The sequence below is a fragment of the Benincasa hispida genome, chromosome 1 (genome assembly GCF_009727055.1).
Source record: "Benincasa hispida cultivar B227 chromosome 1, ASM972705v1, whole genome shotgun sequence".
Taxonomy (NCBI): Eukaryota; Viridiplantae; Streptophyta; class Magnoliopsida; order Cucurbitales; family Cucurbitaceae; genus Benincasa; species Benincasa hispida.
Genome location: NC_052349.1, coordinates 51555146 through 51570736, shown reverse-complemented (window position 1 = coordinate 51570736; position 15591 = coordinate 51555146). Strand labels below are relative to the sequence as shown.

Sequence of the window (15591 nt, the reverse complement as noted above, 5' to 3'; positions counted from 1 at the left end):
ATTTATTATGTTTGCATGGTTATTGTTAATTGTTTATATTGCATTACATATAGAAACCGTTTCATCTTACAAGGGCCCCATGCATTATGTTTGTTCACGATTACGATATAAAATCAAGTTTGTAATTAAGGTGTTATATGCTTCCAATTTAATCTTACGTTTATGTTAATTGTTGATGTTTGGATGCGACTCTTGGCACCTAACTGACTGCATGACCCGCTAATTCATAGATGGGTTAGTTCCCGCTTAAGTCCACTCATCTTCCTATCAGGGTGGAGGAAATTTATGCTTCCTAGGCCTGGCAGGGCATGTATGGTTCACCCCTCCAGGCCTAATCTTAACGTTATGTTTATGCTAGGGACTAGCAGGGTATGTATGGTTGCACCCCTCTAGTTCAATATTAGTTTATTGCTGATGGTTGATGTTGGATGCGACTCTGGCTCTACTGACTGCATGACCCGCTAATCATCAGATGGGTTAGTTTTCGCTTAGGTCCTCAATCTTCCTATCAGGGCGGAGAGATTTATGTTGGAAGCATAATCGACCAAACATGTATTTATATGTTTTCGGTCCCGATCATATGTTTTCATGACATGTTGCTATGTGATTGTGCATTTGGTCACTACCCTACGTGAGAACTACTTACTGGGTATATTAATATACTCATCCTATATTTTTACAGACTTTGTAGTTAAGACAAGCGTAGATGAGCAAATTGGACGTCGCTCAAATGGCCAACCATCAACTCACTATTATGCATATGCATTTTTGTACCACCACGCTATTGTTTATGGATCTGTGTTTTTGTAAATAAACTTTTTTTATATAGTTTCTATCTAATTAATAAAATTAGAATATGTTTCTTTTGAAATTTTTCACCAAACTCATCTCATGATAGAAAAGTCTAAGTATGCATGTCGTAGCGTCGGATCATAATGTATGGATCCGGGCGTTACAGAGATAAACTACTTACCTTTGACTGCAAACCTAAGTTATTCCTATTATTTCTTATGTATCAGAATCTCTGTGTGAACTACAGAACTTCCTCACTCCCACTACTCTTCACACGATTCTTTGTTACTGAGATTTAAGAAATTTCTCTAATAAGACACCAATTATTGCTAACGATTTGCCCTTACGTCTTCAACCTTTGTTTGTATTCCAATTTTTAGGGTTCTCCATGTATAGATTTATAAGATCGTGGCCAAATTCCAACGCATAATCCACGTTTCTGTCCAATTCTCTCTCAACTCTTTCTGTTCTCAAAATCTATTCTCCTCTTTCTCGCTGGTTTGGCTCTCCGTGGACCTCGCTCTCCCTGGTTTGGGCTTCGGTCTGTACTGTCTCACTTGAAATCTGCTCTCGTCCAAAATTTTCTTCTCAGTCCTCGCTCCTCTACACTCTCGTTCTTTTCCTTTTTACTCGCATAAGTTTTCACGCGTGGGTTGCCTCCACTTGCTTGTGGATTCCACTTCCCATTTTAACTCTTTCAAAATTTTAAAGAGTATTGGGCAAATTAATATGTCACTCCAATTCGTCCAATGAGCAGTGCCCAAAAAAGTATCTACTGCCTTTGTCTCCTGAATTAGCTTAGCGTCCAACTTCTAATTATAACTCCTGATTCTAACACCCTTATATTCATTATTTTTGGATAATTTAAAAATTTTATTTTTTTCCAAATCTAAATTTCCACCCGATTTTTCTAATTAAGTTTATATATTTTTTCATTCTTAATTATATATTCTATTTGTTTCCTGCTTTCAAATTAAGAATTAGGGTATACATTTAACTATTTAAATAGAAATTTTCGTTGTTAGACAGTTGACATTTATTCCTGTAGTGTATGCGTCAAAATTTGGGTTGTTACAAATCTTCCCCCCTTAATGAAACTTTCGTCCTCTGAAAGTTTTTAGGTCTTAAACAGCACAAGGGTATTTTGACTTTCATCTCTTCTGTCTCGTTTCCTATGTAGCTTCTTCTACTTGTGGTTTCTCCAGAGAACCTTCACTTAAACTGTATTTCCCGATTACAAGGTGACTTTCCTTTTCTCTTTCTAGGATTGTCAAACGTGGAGTCTCTTCATATTCCAAAGTTTTTCACTTATTTTGTAGAGGTTCATAATTTACTAACATGTGATGGGTCAAACACGTATTTCGAAGCAATCAGATAACATGAAAAACAATTATATATTTGTAAGAGATGATGGGTGGTAGTGGCTTAATCGATAAGTTTAATCTTGGCCAATATGTATTAAATATTTCAAAGGGTCCAATAAGCGGGGCTAAGTTTCCTTTTCATCCGAAAATGGCCATAATGCCTTTCAATTAGGTGCTACCTTTTCGAATACGTGAATCTCCTACTTTGGAATCCAACTCTTTTCGATGCTATCAAGCATAACTCTTCTGTCTGCTTTGAGCTGTTGCATTCTTTTCGAGTAGCTTAAATTGACTCTGATGTTTGTGCACCATTCAAGTCCTTAGTAATGTTCGCTCCCCGACTTCATCCCAGTGTATAAAGGATCTGCAATTTCTTTCCGTATAAGGCTTCGAAGGGAGCCCTACCAATTGTCCGCCTGATAACTATTATATTAAGCCAAATTCTATAAGGTGTATCTGCGAATCCCATCTCGTAATCCAAGCACATGCCCTCAACATGTCTTCTAGGATTTGAATTAACTCATCTAGTGCCATCAGTTTTGGGATGGAAGGCTGTGCTGAAAATTTAGCTGTGTGCCCTTTCTTTTTCTTTCTCCAAACTTTTCCAGAACTTGGAGACGAACGAGGGTCTCAATTTGTAAATTGATAGGGACTCATGTAGCGGATGACTTTCTTTTAAGTACATTTGAGCTGTGCTTCCCGTAGTGTGAGTAAGTCTTGCAGTAGGAAATGGGCCGATTTTGGTGGTGATCCACAATCACCCAAACATCATGTTGTGGCTTTAACAGGTCTCGGGAGTTCTGAGATGAAAGTCCATAGAAATATGCTCCATTTCCATTCTGGAACACTTAGAGGCTGGGAGGAGTCCTGGTGGTACGTTTGCCGTAGAGCTTGTCACCCTGTTGACAACCAAACCATTTTATTACATAGTCCCGCTTATATCCTTTTTCATGTTCACACCGTATGTGCTTTCAAAGTCTTGATACATTTTGGTACATTACCAAGATGTATTGAAAAGGCATGTTTCATGAGCTTTCATACAGTAGTTTCTTTCTTGATTTCTTCATCATCTGGTACACATTAGACGTCACACGATAGAGGAGTGCAGAGTCTGGCTGTAGAGAATTGACTGTTTCTCCAATTTCTTGACTGGCTAGTTGTTGTTTTAGGTATTTATCTATTATCGTTTTGTGCATCAATTATCTTTGCCTTAATGCTCAGATCTTGTAAATTAAACTGATGCTATTTGAGCTGTGAAGGTTTTCTGGTAATTAGTGAGATCTCAGCTCTTTCAAGGTCAATCAATTAATGTGTGTTTGGAGATGGGTACTTAGAGCTACTGTATTGATTGATTTCGTAAGGGGAGCCTAAGAATCAGATGTTAACTTTTCCTGGATGATAAGAGGATCTCACAGTCATAGTCTTTGACTAATTCTACCTTTTCGTTGCCTATGATTTACCTTTCTAGTAGAAGTATACTTAAGGTTTTTATGATCTGTATAAATTTGGAATCTTTTCCTCATATAAGTAAATGTCTCGCATATCTTTAAGGCAAAGACTACGGTAGCTAACTCAAGTCATGAAGGGAATAATTTTGTTCATAAGGTTTTTAGTTGTTTGACATTGCTATTACCTTTCCGTGTTGCAATCAATACATACCAGCCCCTTCTTCGATTGTCCACTGTACTCACAGTTTAAACCCCTGATCATAGATAGTGAGAATAAGGGGTTGTGGGTCAACTTTTCTTTTAGTTCCTGGAAGCTTTGCTCCAGACTGATTCTAGACAAAAGGAATTATTCTCTTGGTGAAGGTTAGTTTAAGGGTAATGCTATACTTTGAGAAAATCTTCATCAAAATGGCTATAATATCCTATATCCAGGAAAGGCTGTGCACTTCGCCTGATTGTTGTTGGGCGGAGGCCACTTGCTACTGTTTCAGTCTTAGCAAGATCCCACTGAGATTTACTTCTTGCTTTACAATAGCCCTAGGTAGGCGACTTGTCGCGTCTAAACTCACACTTTGTAGAATTTGGCAATGTACACTACCATAAAAGAGATGGTGAGATAAACTACTTACTTGACTGTGATCTAATTATTCCTTATTATTCTTTATGATTTGATCAGTAGAACTTTCCCTTTTTAAATCAGAAAAAATTTGGGCAACACCTTACCCGAGCTTTTCTCTTTTAATCTCATAGAACTTCCTCACTCACACTTCACACGATTCTTTGTTATTGAGATTTGTTTGAGAATGGATTAAATCTTTGGCAAAGGGTCCTATTTATAGTAGTTTTCAGCTCTTCTCAGTGTGACAAATCATCCTACAGATGGCTTCTTTAGAATTACTTAAGGTTTAAGGATTCCTCTCAATAAGACACCTAATCTTGGCTAATGTTTGTTACGTCATCATTCTTTGTTCGTATTCAATTTTAGGGTTTTCTATGTATAATCTATAAGATCGTGGCCAAATTCAACGCATAATCCACGCTTCTGTCCAAATCTTGCTCTCTTTGTTCAGAATATCGCTCTCTCCAGCTTTCTCGCTGGTTTGGCTTTCGCGACTTCCGCTCTCGCTGGTCTCGGTCGTGCTCTTCGCTCTCGCTGCTCTCAACTTTCTCGCTACAATTCTCGCTCTCTCCGATTTTCCTTCAATCTCGCTTTCTCAAGGGATCTCGCTCTCTCACTCTCGCCAGCCTCAATCTTGCTAGCCTTGCTCGCTGGGGTTTCTCGCTCTCCAATTTTCTCTTCGATCGCGCAACTCCCTTCTTAGTATCTCGCTCTCTCCAGTTTTCTCGCTCTCTCCAATTTTCCTTCAATCTCGCTCTCTCTACTCTCGCCAGTTTTCACGCGTGGATTCCACTTCCTCTTTTTAACTCTTTCAAATTTTAAGAGTATATGGATATTTACCTCTAATTCTTCCAATGAGTAGTATCCAAATAAAAGTTATCTACTGCCCGTTGTCTCCTGAATTAGCTAGCGTCCAACTTCCAATTAATCCTCCCTGATTCTGCTCCCTTATTCATTATTTTTGGATAATGAATAAATTTCTAATTAATCCAATAAATTTTCAATTTCCAATTATTCATTATTTTTTTTCCTTCTAAATTTCTACCCCTTTAAATAAAATTTCGTCCTGCTTATTATTTGACATTTATTTTCCTGTATGCGTACAAATCTGGGTCGTTACATTCTTCCCCCTTTAAGAACTTTCATCCTCGAAAGTTTCTTGGTTCTTAAACAGATAAGAGTATTTGTCTTTCATCTCTTCTTCTCGTTCCCATGTAGCTTCTTTCACTTGTTGATTTTTCCAGAGAACCTTCACTAAACTTAGTTTTCGCCTAAGTTCTCATCTTCCTATCAGGGTGGAGAAATTTACGTTAGAAGCATAACCGACCACCATATGTTATTATATGTTTTCAGTCCCAATCATATGTTTTCAGAACATGTTGCATGTGATTGTGCATTTGGTCACTACCCTATGTGAGAACTACTTACTGGTTATATTATATACTCATCCTATTTTTTACAGACTTTGTAGGTAAGGACACAGCGTAAGTGGTAGAACTGGACATCGCTTAAATGACCAACCATCAAACTCACTATTAGGCATATGCATTTTTGTATCGTTATGCTAGTGTTTTATGAATCCTGGTGTTTTGTAAAATAAACTTTTTATATAGTTTTCTACCTAATTAATAAAATCTTAGATATGTTCTTTTGAGATTTTTACCAAAACTCATCTTTTGATAGAAAAGTCTAAGTATGCATGTTGTAGCTGTCGGATCATAATTTGTAAGGATCCGATCGTTACAGTAAATGATTGTCATTGTTTAAATAGTTTTAATAAAAATTATTTTGAAACTAACAGTAAAACCTAACAAAAATATTGTTACCAAAGAGATTAAGTTCCATTCTTCATAATCGGATATTTATGTCTTTGAAAAGTTCACTTGATAGCGCCGCCTCGCCTCCCTGGCTATACTTATGAAACCATCTTTGATCCCGACTTTTTTAAAATGTAATAATCACGGGTGTATGCTACAGCCATCATGTCCTGGTCCAATAATTCTCCAAAGGGACCATTATACACTTCCTGCAAAATTTAAGAGTTAATAATTATTTAGTGTTAAATCCAATAGAAAATTATATAACTATAGATTAAATTACAATATGAATTTTCATCTTACACCATGTAAATGAGTGAATTTGTGGTGATTACTCCTAATAGCTGCACACAAAGGTTGTTTACTCAAGGCGATTATAAAAGCTATCTCACTTTGTGGAAGCAATCTACAACTATCTAATTTTATGCGATATATATACAAAAAGAAATTGATTAGTAATTACAAAATAATTTTTTTATCAAAACTGAAATATTTTGCCTTTATTTTTTGTTTTGGTAGGTCTATTTGAAATTGACATTCTTCTAGAATTCCAGTTTTCATAGCGAATTCAAAAACAAATTTGGTTATACCGCACCCATAATCAAATGGTGTACCGCACCCACAATCAAATGGACTTGAGTTGTGAAGGATAACATATTAAAATTTGATAACTTTCTAGTTGTGATCCAATGTATGCCTTCTATGGCGGCTATGACTGTATAAATCTAGCAAGCTGCTAGAATGGGTATATTTCAATTACACATATGGTTAAATTGTTGTGTGGCTGGAGCCACGATGCCTTTCTCCCTCCCGTCTATAGTTTTAGGTAGATTTTGGAAAACATTTCGCCAACTTTGCTGCAACATACAAACATAGTGTTTTTTTAGCTGATAAAGAAAATGCACAAAAGAATAGTGTGAGCCCTGGAAACTATTGAAAGCAAACAAAGTCATATTGATTGGGCCACAATCCCTTGGAAATATAGGGCCACACCCTAGTTAATCACATAAATATAAATTTCTCAATAAATTATATGCATGAACAAGATAATATATTATCATAACATCTCCTATCGTGTCTCTTTCTTAAGAGAAATTATAATTCATGGGTCAAAACAATATGACTCTAGCTTCCAACATAATAAGAAGTCAATATATTAGGCAAACAAATTTTGAATCTGTATTCGAATGGTTATTGATGGAAGATTATATTTACCATGGTAAAAGAGAGTCTAAAAAGTGCTTCCAATCACAACTTTTTATACCCAACTTTAATTTTTAAACTTAAACTTAGTTTTCTATTTTGTTTATTTATATGTTTTTTAGAAATTTCAATCAATATATGTGCTAGATTTGTTGTTAGTTTTTTAAAGAAATTAACAAATTTGATAAATAAAAGTTTTGTTCGGACTTTTCATAATTGAAAATTTTCCTAGAAGAAAAATTCTTACGTGAAATTTCTTGTAAGAATTTTAAAATGGAAAATGGGAACTTTATTTTAATTGGAAGTCTTTCCTCTAGTCTCCCCTCTTTGTATCAAACTTGTAGCTTTCGAATATTGTGTTCTTGTTGCATCAATGAGTCCTTTTCGGATCGAGGCGTGTGGAGGCACTAAGATGTATCAACGTACTGTGCGCCACTGATCCCTTGACCTCTACTTCTTATTCAAAATAACCAAAAGTAAAAAATGGCCAATTAATAGAATTTTTTTTAGTGTGGGTCTTACATCCCGTCAATCACGTCCCAATCCAAAAGAGATTTATTGGTAAAATAGCAATATGTATGAAGATAGGTTTGTAGGAGAGTTGAAAAAAAGATGAGACTAGAGAATAGTCTTCCAATTTAGTGATATGCAAGAAACAATATAATTATAAAAAAGATTTGAACTTTTAGACCATTGTGCAACTAGATAAATAATGTCTCAATGGTTTGAATTCTTTTCCTTGTTTTGGAAAATCCTACCATTCCTCTCTACAATAAAATAAATATTAAACATAAACATAAAGATTTAAATAAATGTTTATATATGTATATAAAGTATTCTTATAATTTCTGCGAATATAAATTTTAGAAAGATATTTGCATTATGTTTTAACTTTTTATCATAATTGTAAATGATTGTTATTGTTTAAACAGTTTTAATAAAAATTATTTTGAAAGTAGCTCTAAAACATAACTTTATTTATTAAATTGGTACTTTGAAATAAATGGACTGAAATTAAATTGGATAGCCAAAATATAGGAAGTTTGATTACAAAAATTCTTACAAATTATAGTAAGTTGGATCTTTTGATCCACATCTGGTTTCTGTTACGCTCTAATCATAACACTCAAAAAAAAAAAAAAAACAAAAGTAAGTTTCATTAAAAAAAAATGGTTACCAAAAAGATTAGTTCATTTGATCGTGCCACCTCCTGGCTATCCTTATGAAACCATCTTCCCCAATTGGATCCCCATAATTTTTTTAAAATATACTAATAACGGTGTATCGTACCACCGTCATGTCGTGGTCCAATGATTCTCTAAAAGGACCATTATACACTCCCTACAAAATTTAAGAGTTAATAACTATTTGGTGTTAAATCAAGTAGAAAATTAAATAAATATAGATTAAATTACAATATTAATTTTTATCTTATCACATATAATGAGTGAATTTGTGGTAATTACTCCTAATAGCTATACACAAAGGCGGTTACTGAACGAGATTATAAAAGTTTTTGTGAAAGTAATCTGCAACTATCTATTTTGATTCGCTAAATATATATAAAAGAAATTGATTAGTAATAACAAAAATAATTTTTTTAGTCAAAAGTGAAATATTTTACCTTTATTTTTTTGTTCCGGTAGGTCTATTTGAAATCGACTTTCTTCTAGAATTCTAGTTTTCATAACAAATTCCAAAAAAAAAAAAAAAAAAAAAAAAAATTGGGTTTACCGCCCTAATCAAATGGAATTGAGTTATGAAAGATAGCATCCTATTCAGAAAATTTGATTAGCTTTCAAGTACTGATATGATGTATGCTTTCTACAGTGGCTACGGCTGCGGCTGCATCAATCCTAAAAGAATTAAGGAAGACGTACCCTTATATTATTTTCTGGCTGGAGCCACAACGACCTCCAGTGTAACGACCCAGATTTGTACGCATACAGGAAATTAAATGTCAAATATTAAGTCGGACAAAATTTTATTTGAAGGGGTGGAAATTTAGAAGGAAAAAAAATGAATAATTGGAAATTGGAAATTTATTTGATTAATTGAAAATTTATTCATTATCCAAAAATAATGAATCCGAGTAGAATGATTAATTGGAAGTTGGACGCTAGCTAATTCAGAGACAACGGGCAGTAGATAACTTTTGTTTGGACACTACTCATTGGAAGAATTGGAGGTGAATGCCCATATACTCTTAAAATTTGAAAGAGTTAAAAAGAGGAAGTGAAATCCACAAGCAGTGAAGGCAACCACACGTGAAAACTAGCGAGAGTGGAGAGAACGAGATTCCTGGAGAGAACAAGATTTAAAGAGAAAATTGGAGAAAGCGAGAGTAGAGAGAGTGAGATTGAAGGAAAATTGGAGAGAGCGAGAATTGCAGCGAGAAAACTGGAGAGAGCGAGATACTGAGAAGAGAGTTGTGCGATTGAAGAGAAAATTGGAGAGTGAGAAACCCTAGCGAGCAAGGCTAGCGAGATTGAGGCTGGCGAGAGTAGAGAGAGCGAGATCCCTGGAGAAAGCGAGATTGAAGGAAAATCGGAGAGAGCGAGAATTGTAGCAAGAAAGCTGAGAGCAGTGAGAGCGAAGAGCACGATCGAGACCAGCAAGAGCGAGAGCGCGACCAGCGATAGTGAGAGCAAGAGCGGAAGTCGCGAGAGCCAAACCAACGAGAAAGCTGAAGAGAGCGAGATTCTAAGAACAAAGAGAGTGAGATTTGGACAGAAGCGTGGATTATGCGTTGAATTTGGCCACGATCTTATAGATTATACATTGAAAAACCCTAAAATTGAATACAAATAAAGAATGATGATGTAAGGGCAAACGTTAGCCAAAATCTTATTGAGAGGAATCCTTAAACCCTAAGTAATTCTAAAGAAGCCACCTATAGGATGATTTGTCACACTGAGAAGAGTTGAAAACTACTATAAATAGGACCCTTTGCCTAAAGATTTAAACTATTCTCAAACAAATCTCAGTAACAAAGAATCGTGTGAAAGAGTAAGTGTGAGTGAGGAAGTTTTGTGAGGTTAAAAGAGAAAAGCTCGGGTAAGGTGCTGTCCAAATTTCCTTCTAGTTTAAAAAGGTTAAGCTCTACTGATCAAATCATAAAGAATAATAAGAGATAACTAGATCACGGTAAGTAGTTTATCTCACCCTCTCTTTAAGTGTTCTATGGTAGTGTACCTTTATTATGTTGCATGGTTATGTTAATTGTTATATTGCATTACATGTTTAGAACACGTTTCTTTACAAGGGACCCCATGCATTATGTTTGTTCACGATTACGTTAAAATCAAGTTTTAATTAGGTGTAAGTTATGCTTCCAATCTGATCTTACGTTTATGTTAATGNGTTTTAATTAGGTGTAAGTTATGCTTCCAATCTGATCTTACGTTTATGTTAATGGTTGATGTTGGATGCAACTCTGACCCTACTGACTGCATGACCCGCTAATCATCAGATGGGTTAGTTTCCGCTTAAGTCCTCATCTTCCTATCAGGGCGGAGAAATTTATGCTTCCAGGGCTGGCAGGGGCTGGCAGGGCATGTATGGTTGCACCCCTCCAGGCTTAATCTTACGTTATGTTTATGCTAGGGACTAGCAGGGTATGTATGGTTGCACCCCTCTAGTCCGATATTATGTTTATGCTAATGGTTGATGTTGGATGCGACTCTGGCTTTACTGACTACATGACCCGCTGATCATCAGATGAGTTAGTTTTCGCTTAAGTCCTCATCTTCCTATCAGGGCGGAGAGATTTATGTTGGAAGCATAACCGACCACCACATGTTATTATACGTTTTCGGTCCCGATCATATGTTTTCATGACATGTTGCTTGTGATTGTGCATTTGGTCACTACCCTACGTGAGAACTACTTACTGGGTATATTATATATTCATCCTATATTTTTACAGACTTTGTAGGTAAGGACACAACGTAGATGACAGAATTGGACGTCGCTCAAATGGCCAACCATCAAACTGGTATATGCATTTTGTACCACCACGCTATTATTTTATGGATCCTGGTGTTTGGATAAATAAACTTTTTTTATATATAATTTTCTATCTAATTAATAAAATTGAGATATGTTCTTTGAAATTTTCACCAAACTCATCTCATGATAGAAAAGTCTAAGTATGCATGTCGTAGCGGTTGGATCATAAGATGTAAGGATCCGGTCGTTACATCCAGTCTACAGTTTTAGGTAGATTTTAGAAAACATTTCACCAACTTTACTGCAACATAAAAATGTAATGTTTGTTTAACCGGTAAAGAAAACACACATACAATAGTGTGAGCTGTGGAAGCTACTAAAAGCAAAGAAAGTCATATGCCTTGAGTTGTTCCGCACCCATAATCAAATTTTTGTTTGACATTCTTCTAGAATTCCAGTTTTCATAGCGAATTCAAAAACAAATTTGGTTATACCGCACCCATAATCAAATGGTGTACCGCACCCACAATCAAATGGACTTGAGTTGTGAAGGATAACATATTAAAATTTGATAACTTTCTAGTTGTGATCCGATGTATGCCTTCTATGGCGGCTATGACTGTATAAATCTAGCAAGCTGCTAGAATGGGTATATTTCAATTACACATATGGTTAAATTGTTGTGTGGTTGGAGCCATGACGCCTTTCTCCCTCCAGTCTATAGTTTTAGGTAGATTTTGGAAAACATTTCGCCAACTTTGCTGCAACATACAAACATAGTGTTTTTTTAGCTGATAAAGAAAATGCACAAAAGAATAGTGTGAGCCCGGAAACTATTGAAAGAAACAAAGTCATATTGATTGGGCCACAATCCCTTGGAAATATAGGGCCGCACCCTAGTTAATCACATAAATATAAATTTCTCAATAAATTATATGCATGAACAAGATAATATATTATCATAACATCTCCTATCGTGTCTCTTTCTTAAGAGAAATTATAATTCATGGATCAAAACAATATGACTCCAGCTTCCAACATAATAAGAAGTCAATATATTAGGCAAACAAATTTTGAATCTGTATTCGAATGGTTATTGATGGAAGATTATATTTACCATGATAAAAGAGAGTCTAAAAAGTGTTTTAAAAATTTCAGATTGCATACCAAGCTCGTATCCACTAACGATATATTAGAGTGATTATCGTCATTTAAATTTTTACAAAGATTTTATTCATTTTGAAATAGTTCTATGTTGAAATTCGGTTATTTAAAAAAATGTGGAAAAATAAATGATTAATTAATACAATATCACACTACTAAAATTTTCAACGATCAATTATAAGATAGATCATTCTTTAAAATAATAATAATAATAAATAAATAGAACTCCAAGAAAAAAGAAAGGATTAAATTAGAGATGCTTATTGATGTCTAACTTGTCAAGCTGTCAACTATTAACCTTACTTAGTAACAAAGTACCATCCAACTTAACTTCTCCTTCCTGCCAATTTGAGATTGTAGGTTCACACCTAAGGCAAATCGATGAGACTATGAACGTGATTTTGAGACGCATCACGATCTTCTTATAAAGATATAAATTTTTGTGATTTTATGACTTTTCTCAAATGTGAAATGGTAACATCGGTCTGTAATTTGTGAAGTAAGCAAAATTTTCATTTTTATTAAATTCAAGGTCATTCGACATTGGCACAATCAAATCTGGGTCATCCATATAAAAATTTCATAGTTTGAATATTGGTTCATTAACCAATCGTCGGTATGTGTAGAAAAAAAGAGAGTACTAAAAAAAATGGTACGTTCCAATTACGTCTCAAAACTTCAAGTTCAGATTACGTTTCAAGCATTTTTGTTTCAATTTTTCAAACAACTTATTTTTAACCTTTATATCGTTTGAAATTGTCTCATAAAACAATTTTATTAGATTTCCCATTAAAATATAAACAAAATATAGTGTGGCAATTAGTTGAAAAATAAAGATTCCAATGTTTAAACCTTTGACATTGAGCTGTATAAAATATTGTTTTGAACATCCAAATATTATTACTACCTAGATTTTTCAAAAATAGATGGTCTCTTGAGAGTTTGGACCTAATTTTATTTGAAAATTTGAAGGTAATGCATTCTTTATAATTAAAATAAAATCTTTATCACTTAATGTGAATTAGAAGTAGATAAAATGAGATTTTTTTTATAAAAAAAATCCTGACTGCTAAATCTAAATCTTATGGTCCCATCTAATTCAGTTTGTCTTGAGTGCTAAATAACTATCAATTTTGTTTGTGGTAGCTGATGAGGTGTCGTGTCCCAACTCCCACTCAAAAAAGCTCAAAGATTTATGTACCGTAGGAAATAGAATTAGCCATTAGCTGAGCATAGTACATATTTTCCCTTTAGCAGATATGTAAGCTAAGTATTTGTATGAGATATGTGATCATAACTTATAAACCCTTCGTCCATTACTGCTAATGTGCTACAGATTTAGGATTTGAATTTAAGAATTCAATATTTTTACTCAACTTATATGGATATTGTCATTTGTATGAAGGATGATTTGTTTAAATGGCAAAAAAAAGAGAGAAGAACTGCAGTGAAGAAAGTGGAAATGAAGGGGTTTGTTTGCATAATAATAAGAGTTAAAAGATACATCATGCCTCCTTCAAAGTTCTCTCACATAAACATCAACAATAATTTATAAAGGAAACAGACAAGGGCTCAAAACAAAGTACGAAAACATATGAAATGAGAGGAGTTTGGGGCATTATAATTAATAAATATACTGATCAATCACTCTAAAGATAGCGGGATATCGAGGGACACGGCCTCTGGGATACTCATCAGTAGTCAAGTCTGAAAAGGCATTCAACCTGAAGGTACACCCCTTATTCTCCTTGTTGCACTTCGATCGATCTCAATCTTTTACTGAATACCTCAAACTTATACAACAACTCTTTCTCGCTCTTATAGCTCTTATAGCTCTTATCGTACTTCAACACCCATGACTTGAACGACTCCCAATTCTCCTTCAGAATCACAAGTCAGACAGACCAAGAAGTACACACAACTAATGCCTTCCTACCCATCTACTGCACATACAAAAAATGGTAAACAGAACAGAAAAATAAAAGAAGTATACCTTGGCCTGCTGGGTTTCAAGATTGATGTTGGTGAGTCGGGTAGATTCTTCAAGTTCAGGTGCAAGGGTGGATGCTGAGAATGCGCCGCAGAGGAGAATTCGATTTCCATTCCGATTCCGGATCAACAGAGCCAACGGAGATGATGATGAACAGAGCCAATGGAGTACCGGACCACCCACCATTTTCATCTGCGATTCTCAATTCTCTCAATTTAGGGTTTTTTCCACTTTCATCTGCATGTGTTTATATATGTATATATTTATATTAGTTTTATTTCACGGGTATTTAAATCACATTCTTTCTCAATTCTCACCACACCACTGTGTTTTTACAATTCTCTAAAATATAATTCAGATCAATACATTTTAAATAAGTTCATAAAAACTACTTAAGATGAGTATGCAAGTTTTTTCTTTCTTTTGTTTACTAAATATTTACAACAAAGGCTAACTAGCCACTTTATATACTAGATCAACTCATAGTAGTACATTTATATATGCAATACTATATAGTCGTATAAAACTGGTGGTAAACTTCAACTCAAATAGGTCTATCAAAACCTCAAATGCTATCTATAGGGAAAATTTAAGCCGAGCGAGTGGTAGAAGTTCATAAGAAAATACATTTATATAAAAGCTTTCACATTTTTTTGTATAAACTTAAAGACTACAAAATAATATGAATCATGAGCAGTTCTAAAATTTCGAGATAATTAAAACACATATAATTTTTGTAAAAGCAACTCTTGAAAACATAATCATAAGCGGACAAAAGTCATCAACAAATCTATACTTATGTCACACCCCGCCCTGAGCCCGCCTCCTGAGCTCGAGGGGAGGCGTGAGGAACCGCAGATACCACCCTTTTGTTATACTTACTGCCCATCTGAACCTCTTTACGCTCAGTAAACTTTAAGACAAGGAGATAAACAACAACTGATTTAATTAGGCTCATTACAACAGTGTAATGTTTATACAACTCCAAGACTTAACTATAAAGTTTACATCAACAATTCTAAAAACCCCGGAAGTGTGACTGTGGCTTGTGGCAGACCTTGACCTTAGCATCACCCTGGAACTTCTCACCTTTTGCTACCTGGGAAGGAAACATGAAAGAAAAGAATGAGCTTCACAAAGCTCGGTCAGTGGTAAGCAACTTCTAGAGTCTATTTCAACTTATAATAACAAGCATATCATAAAATACGAGGTTGATACTCAAACCTCAACTTTGAATGAGTAT

The 15591-nt window shown here is 34.8% G+C and overlaps 1 protein-coding gene across 1 annotated transcript; it reads right to left on the bottom strand.

Annotated features, from left to right (window-relative positions):
- Window positions 1-13840: 13840 nt before the first annotated feature.
- On the bottom strand, window positions 13841-14588 carry LOC120070224. The gene is made up of 2 exons (XM_039022103.1): window positions 14352-14588; window positions 13841-14238 (listed from the first exon to the last, which is right to left on the bottom strand). The coding sequence occupies exons 1-2, from the start codon at window positions 14538-14540 to the stop codon at window positions 14098-14100; spliced, it is 330 nt and encodes a 109-aa protein (XP_038878031.1). The 5' UTR covers window positions 14541-14588; the 3' UTR covers window positions 13841-14097.
- Between the last annotated feature and the right edge of the window lie 1003 nt (window positions 14589-15591).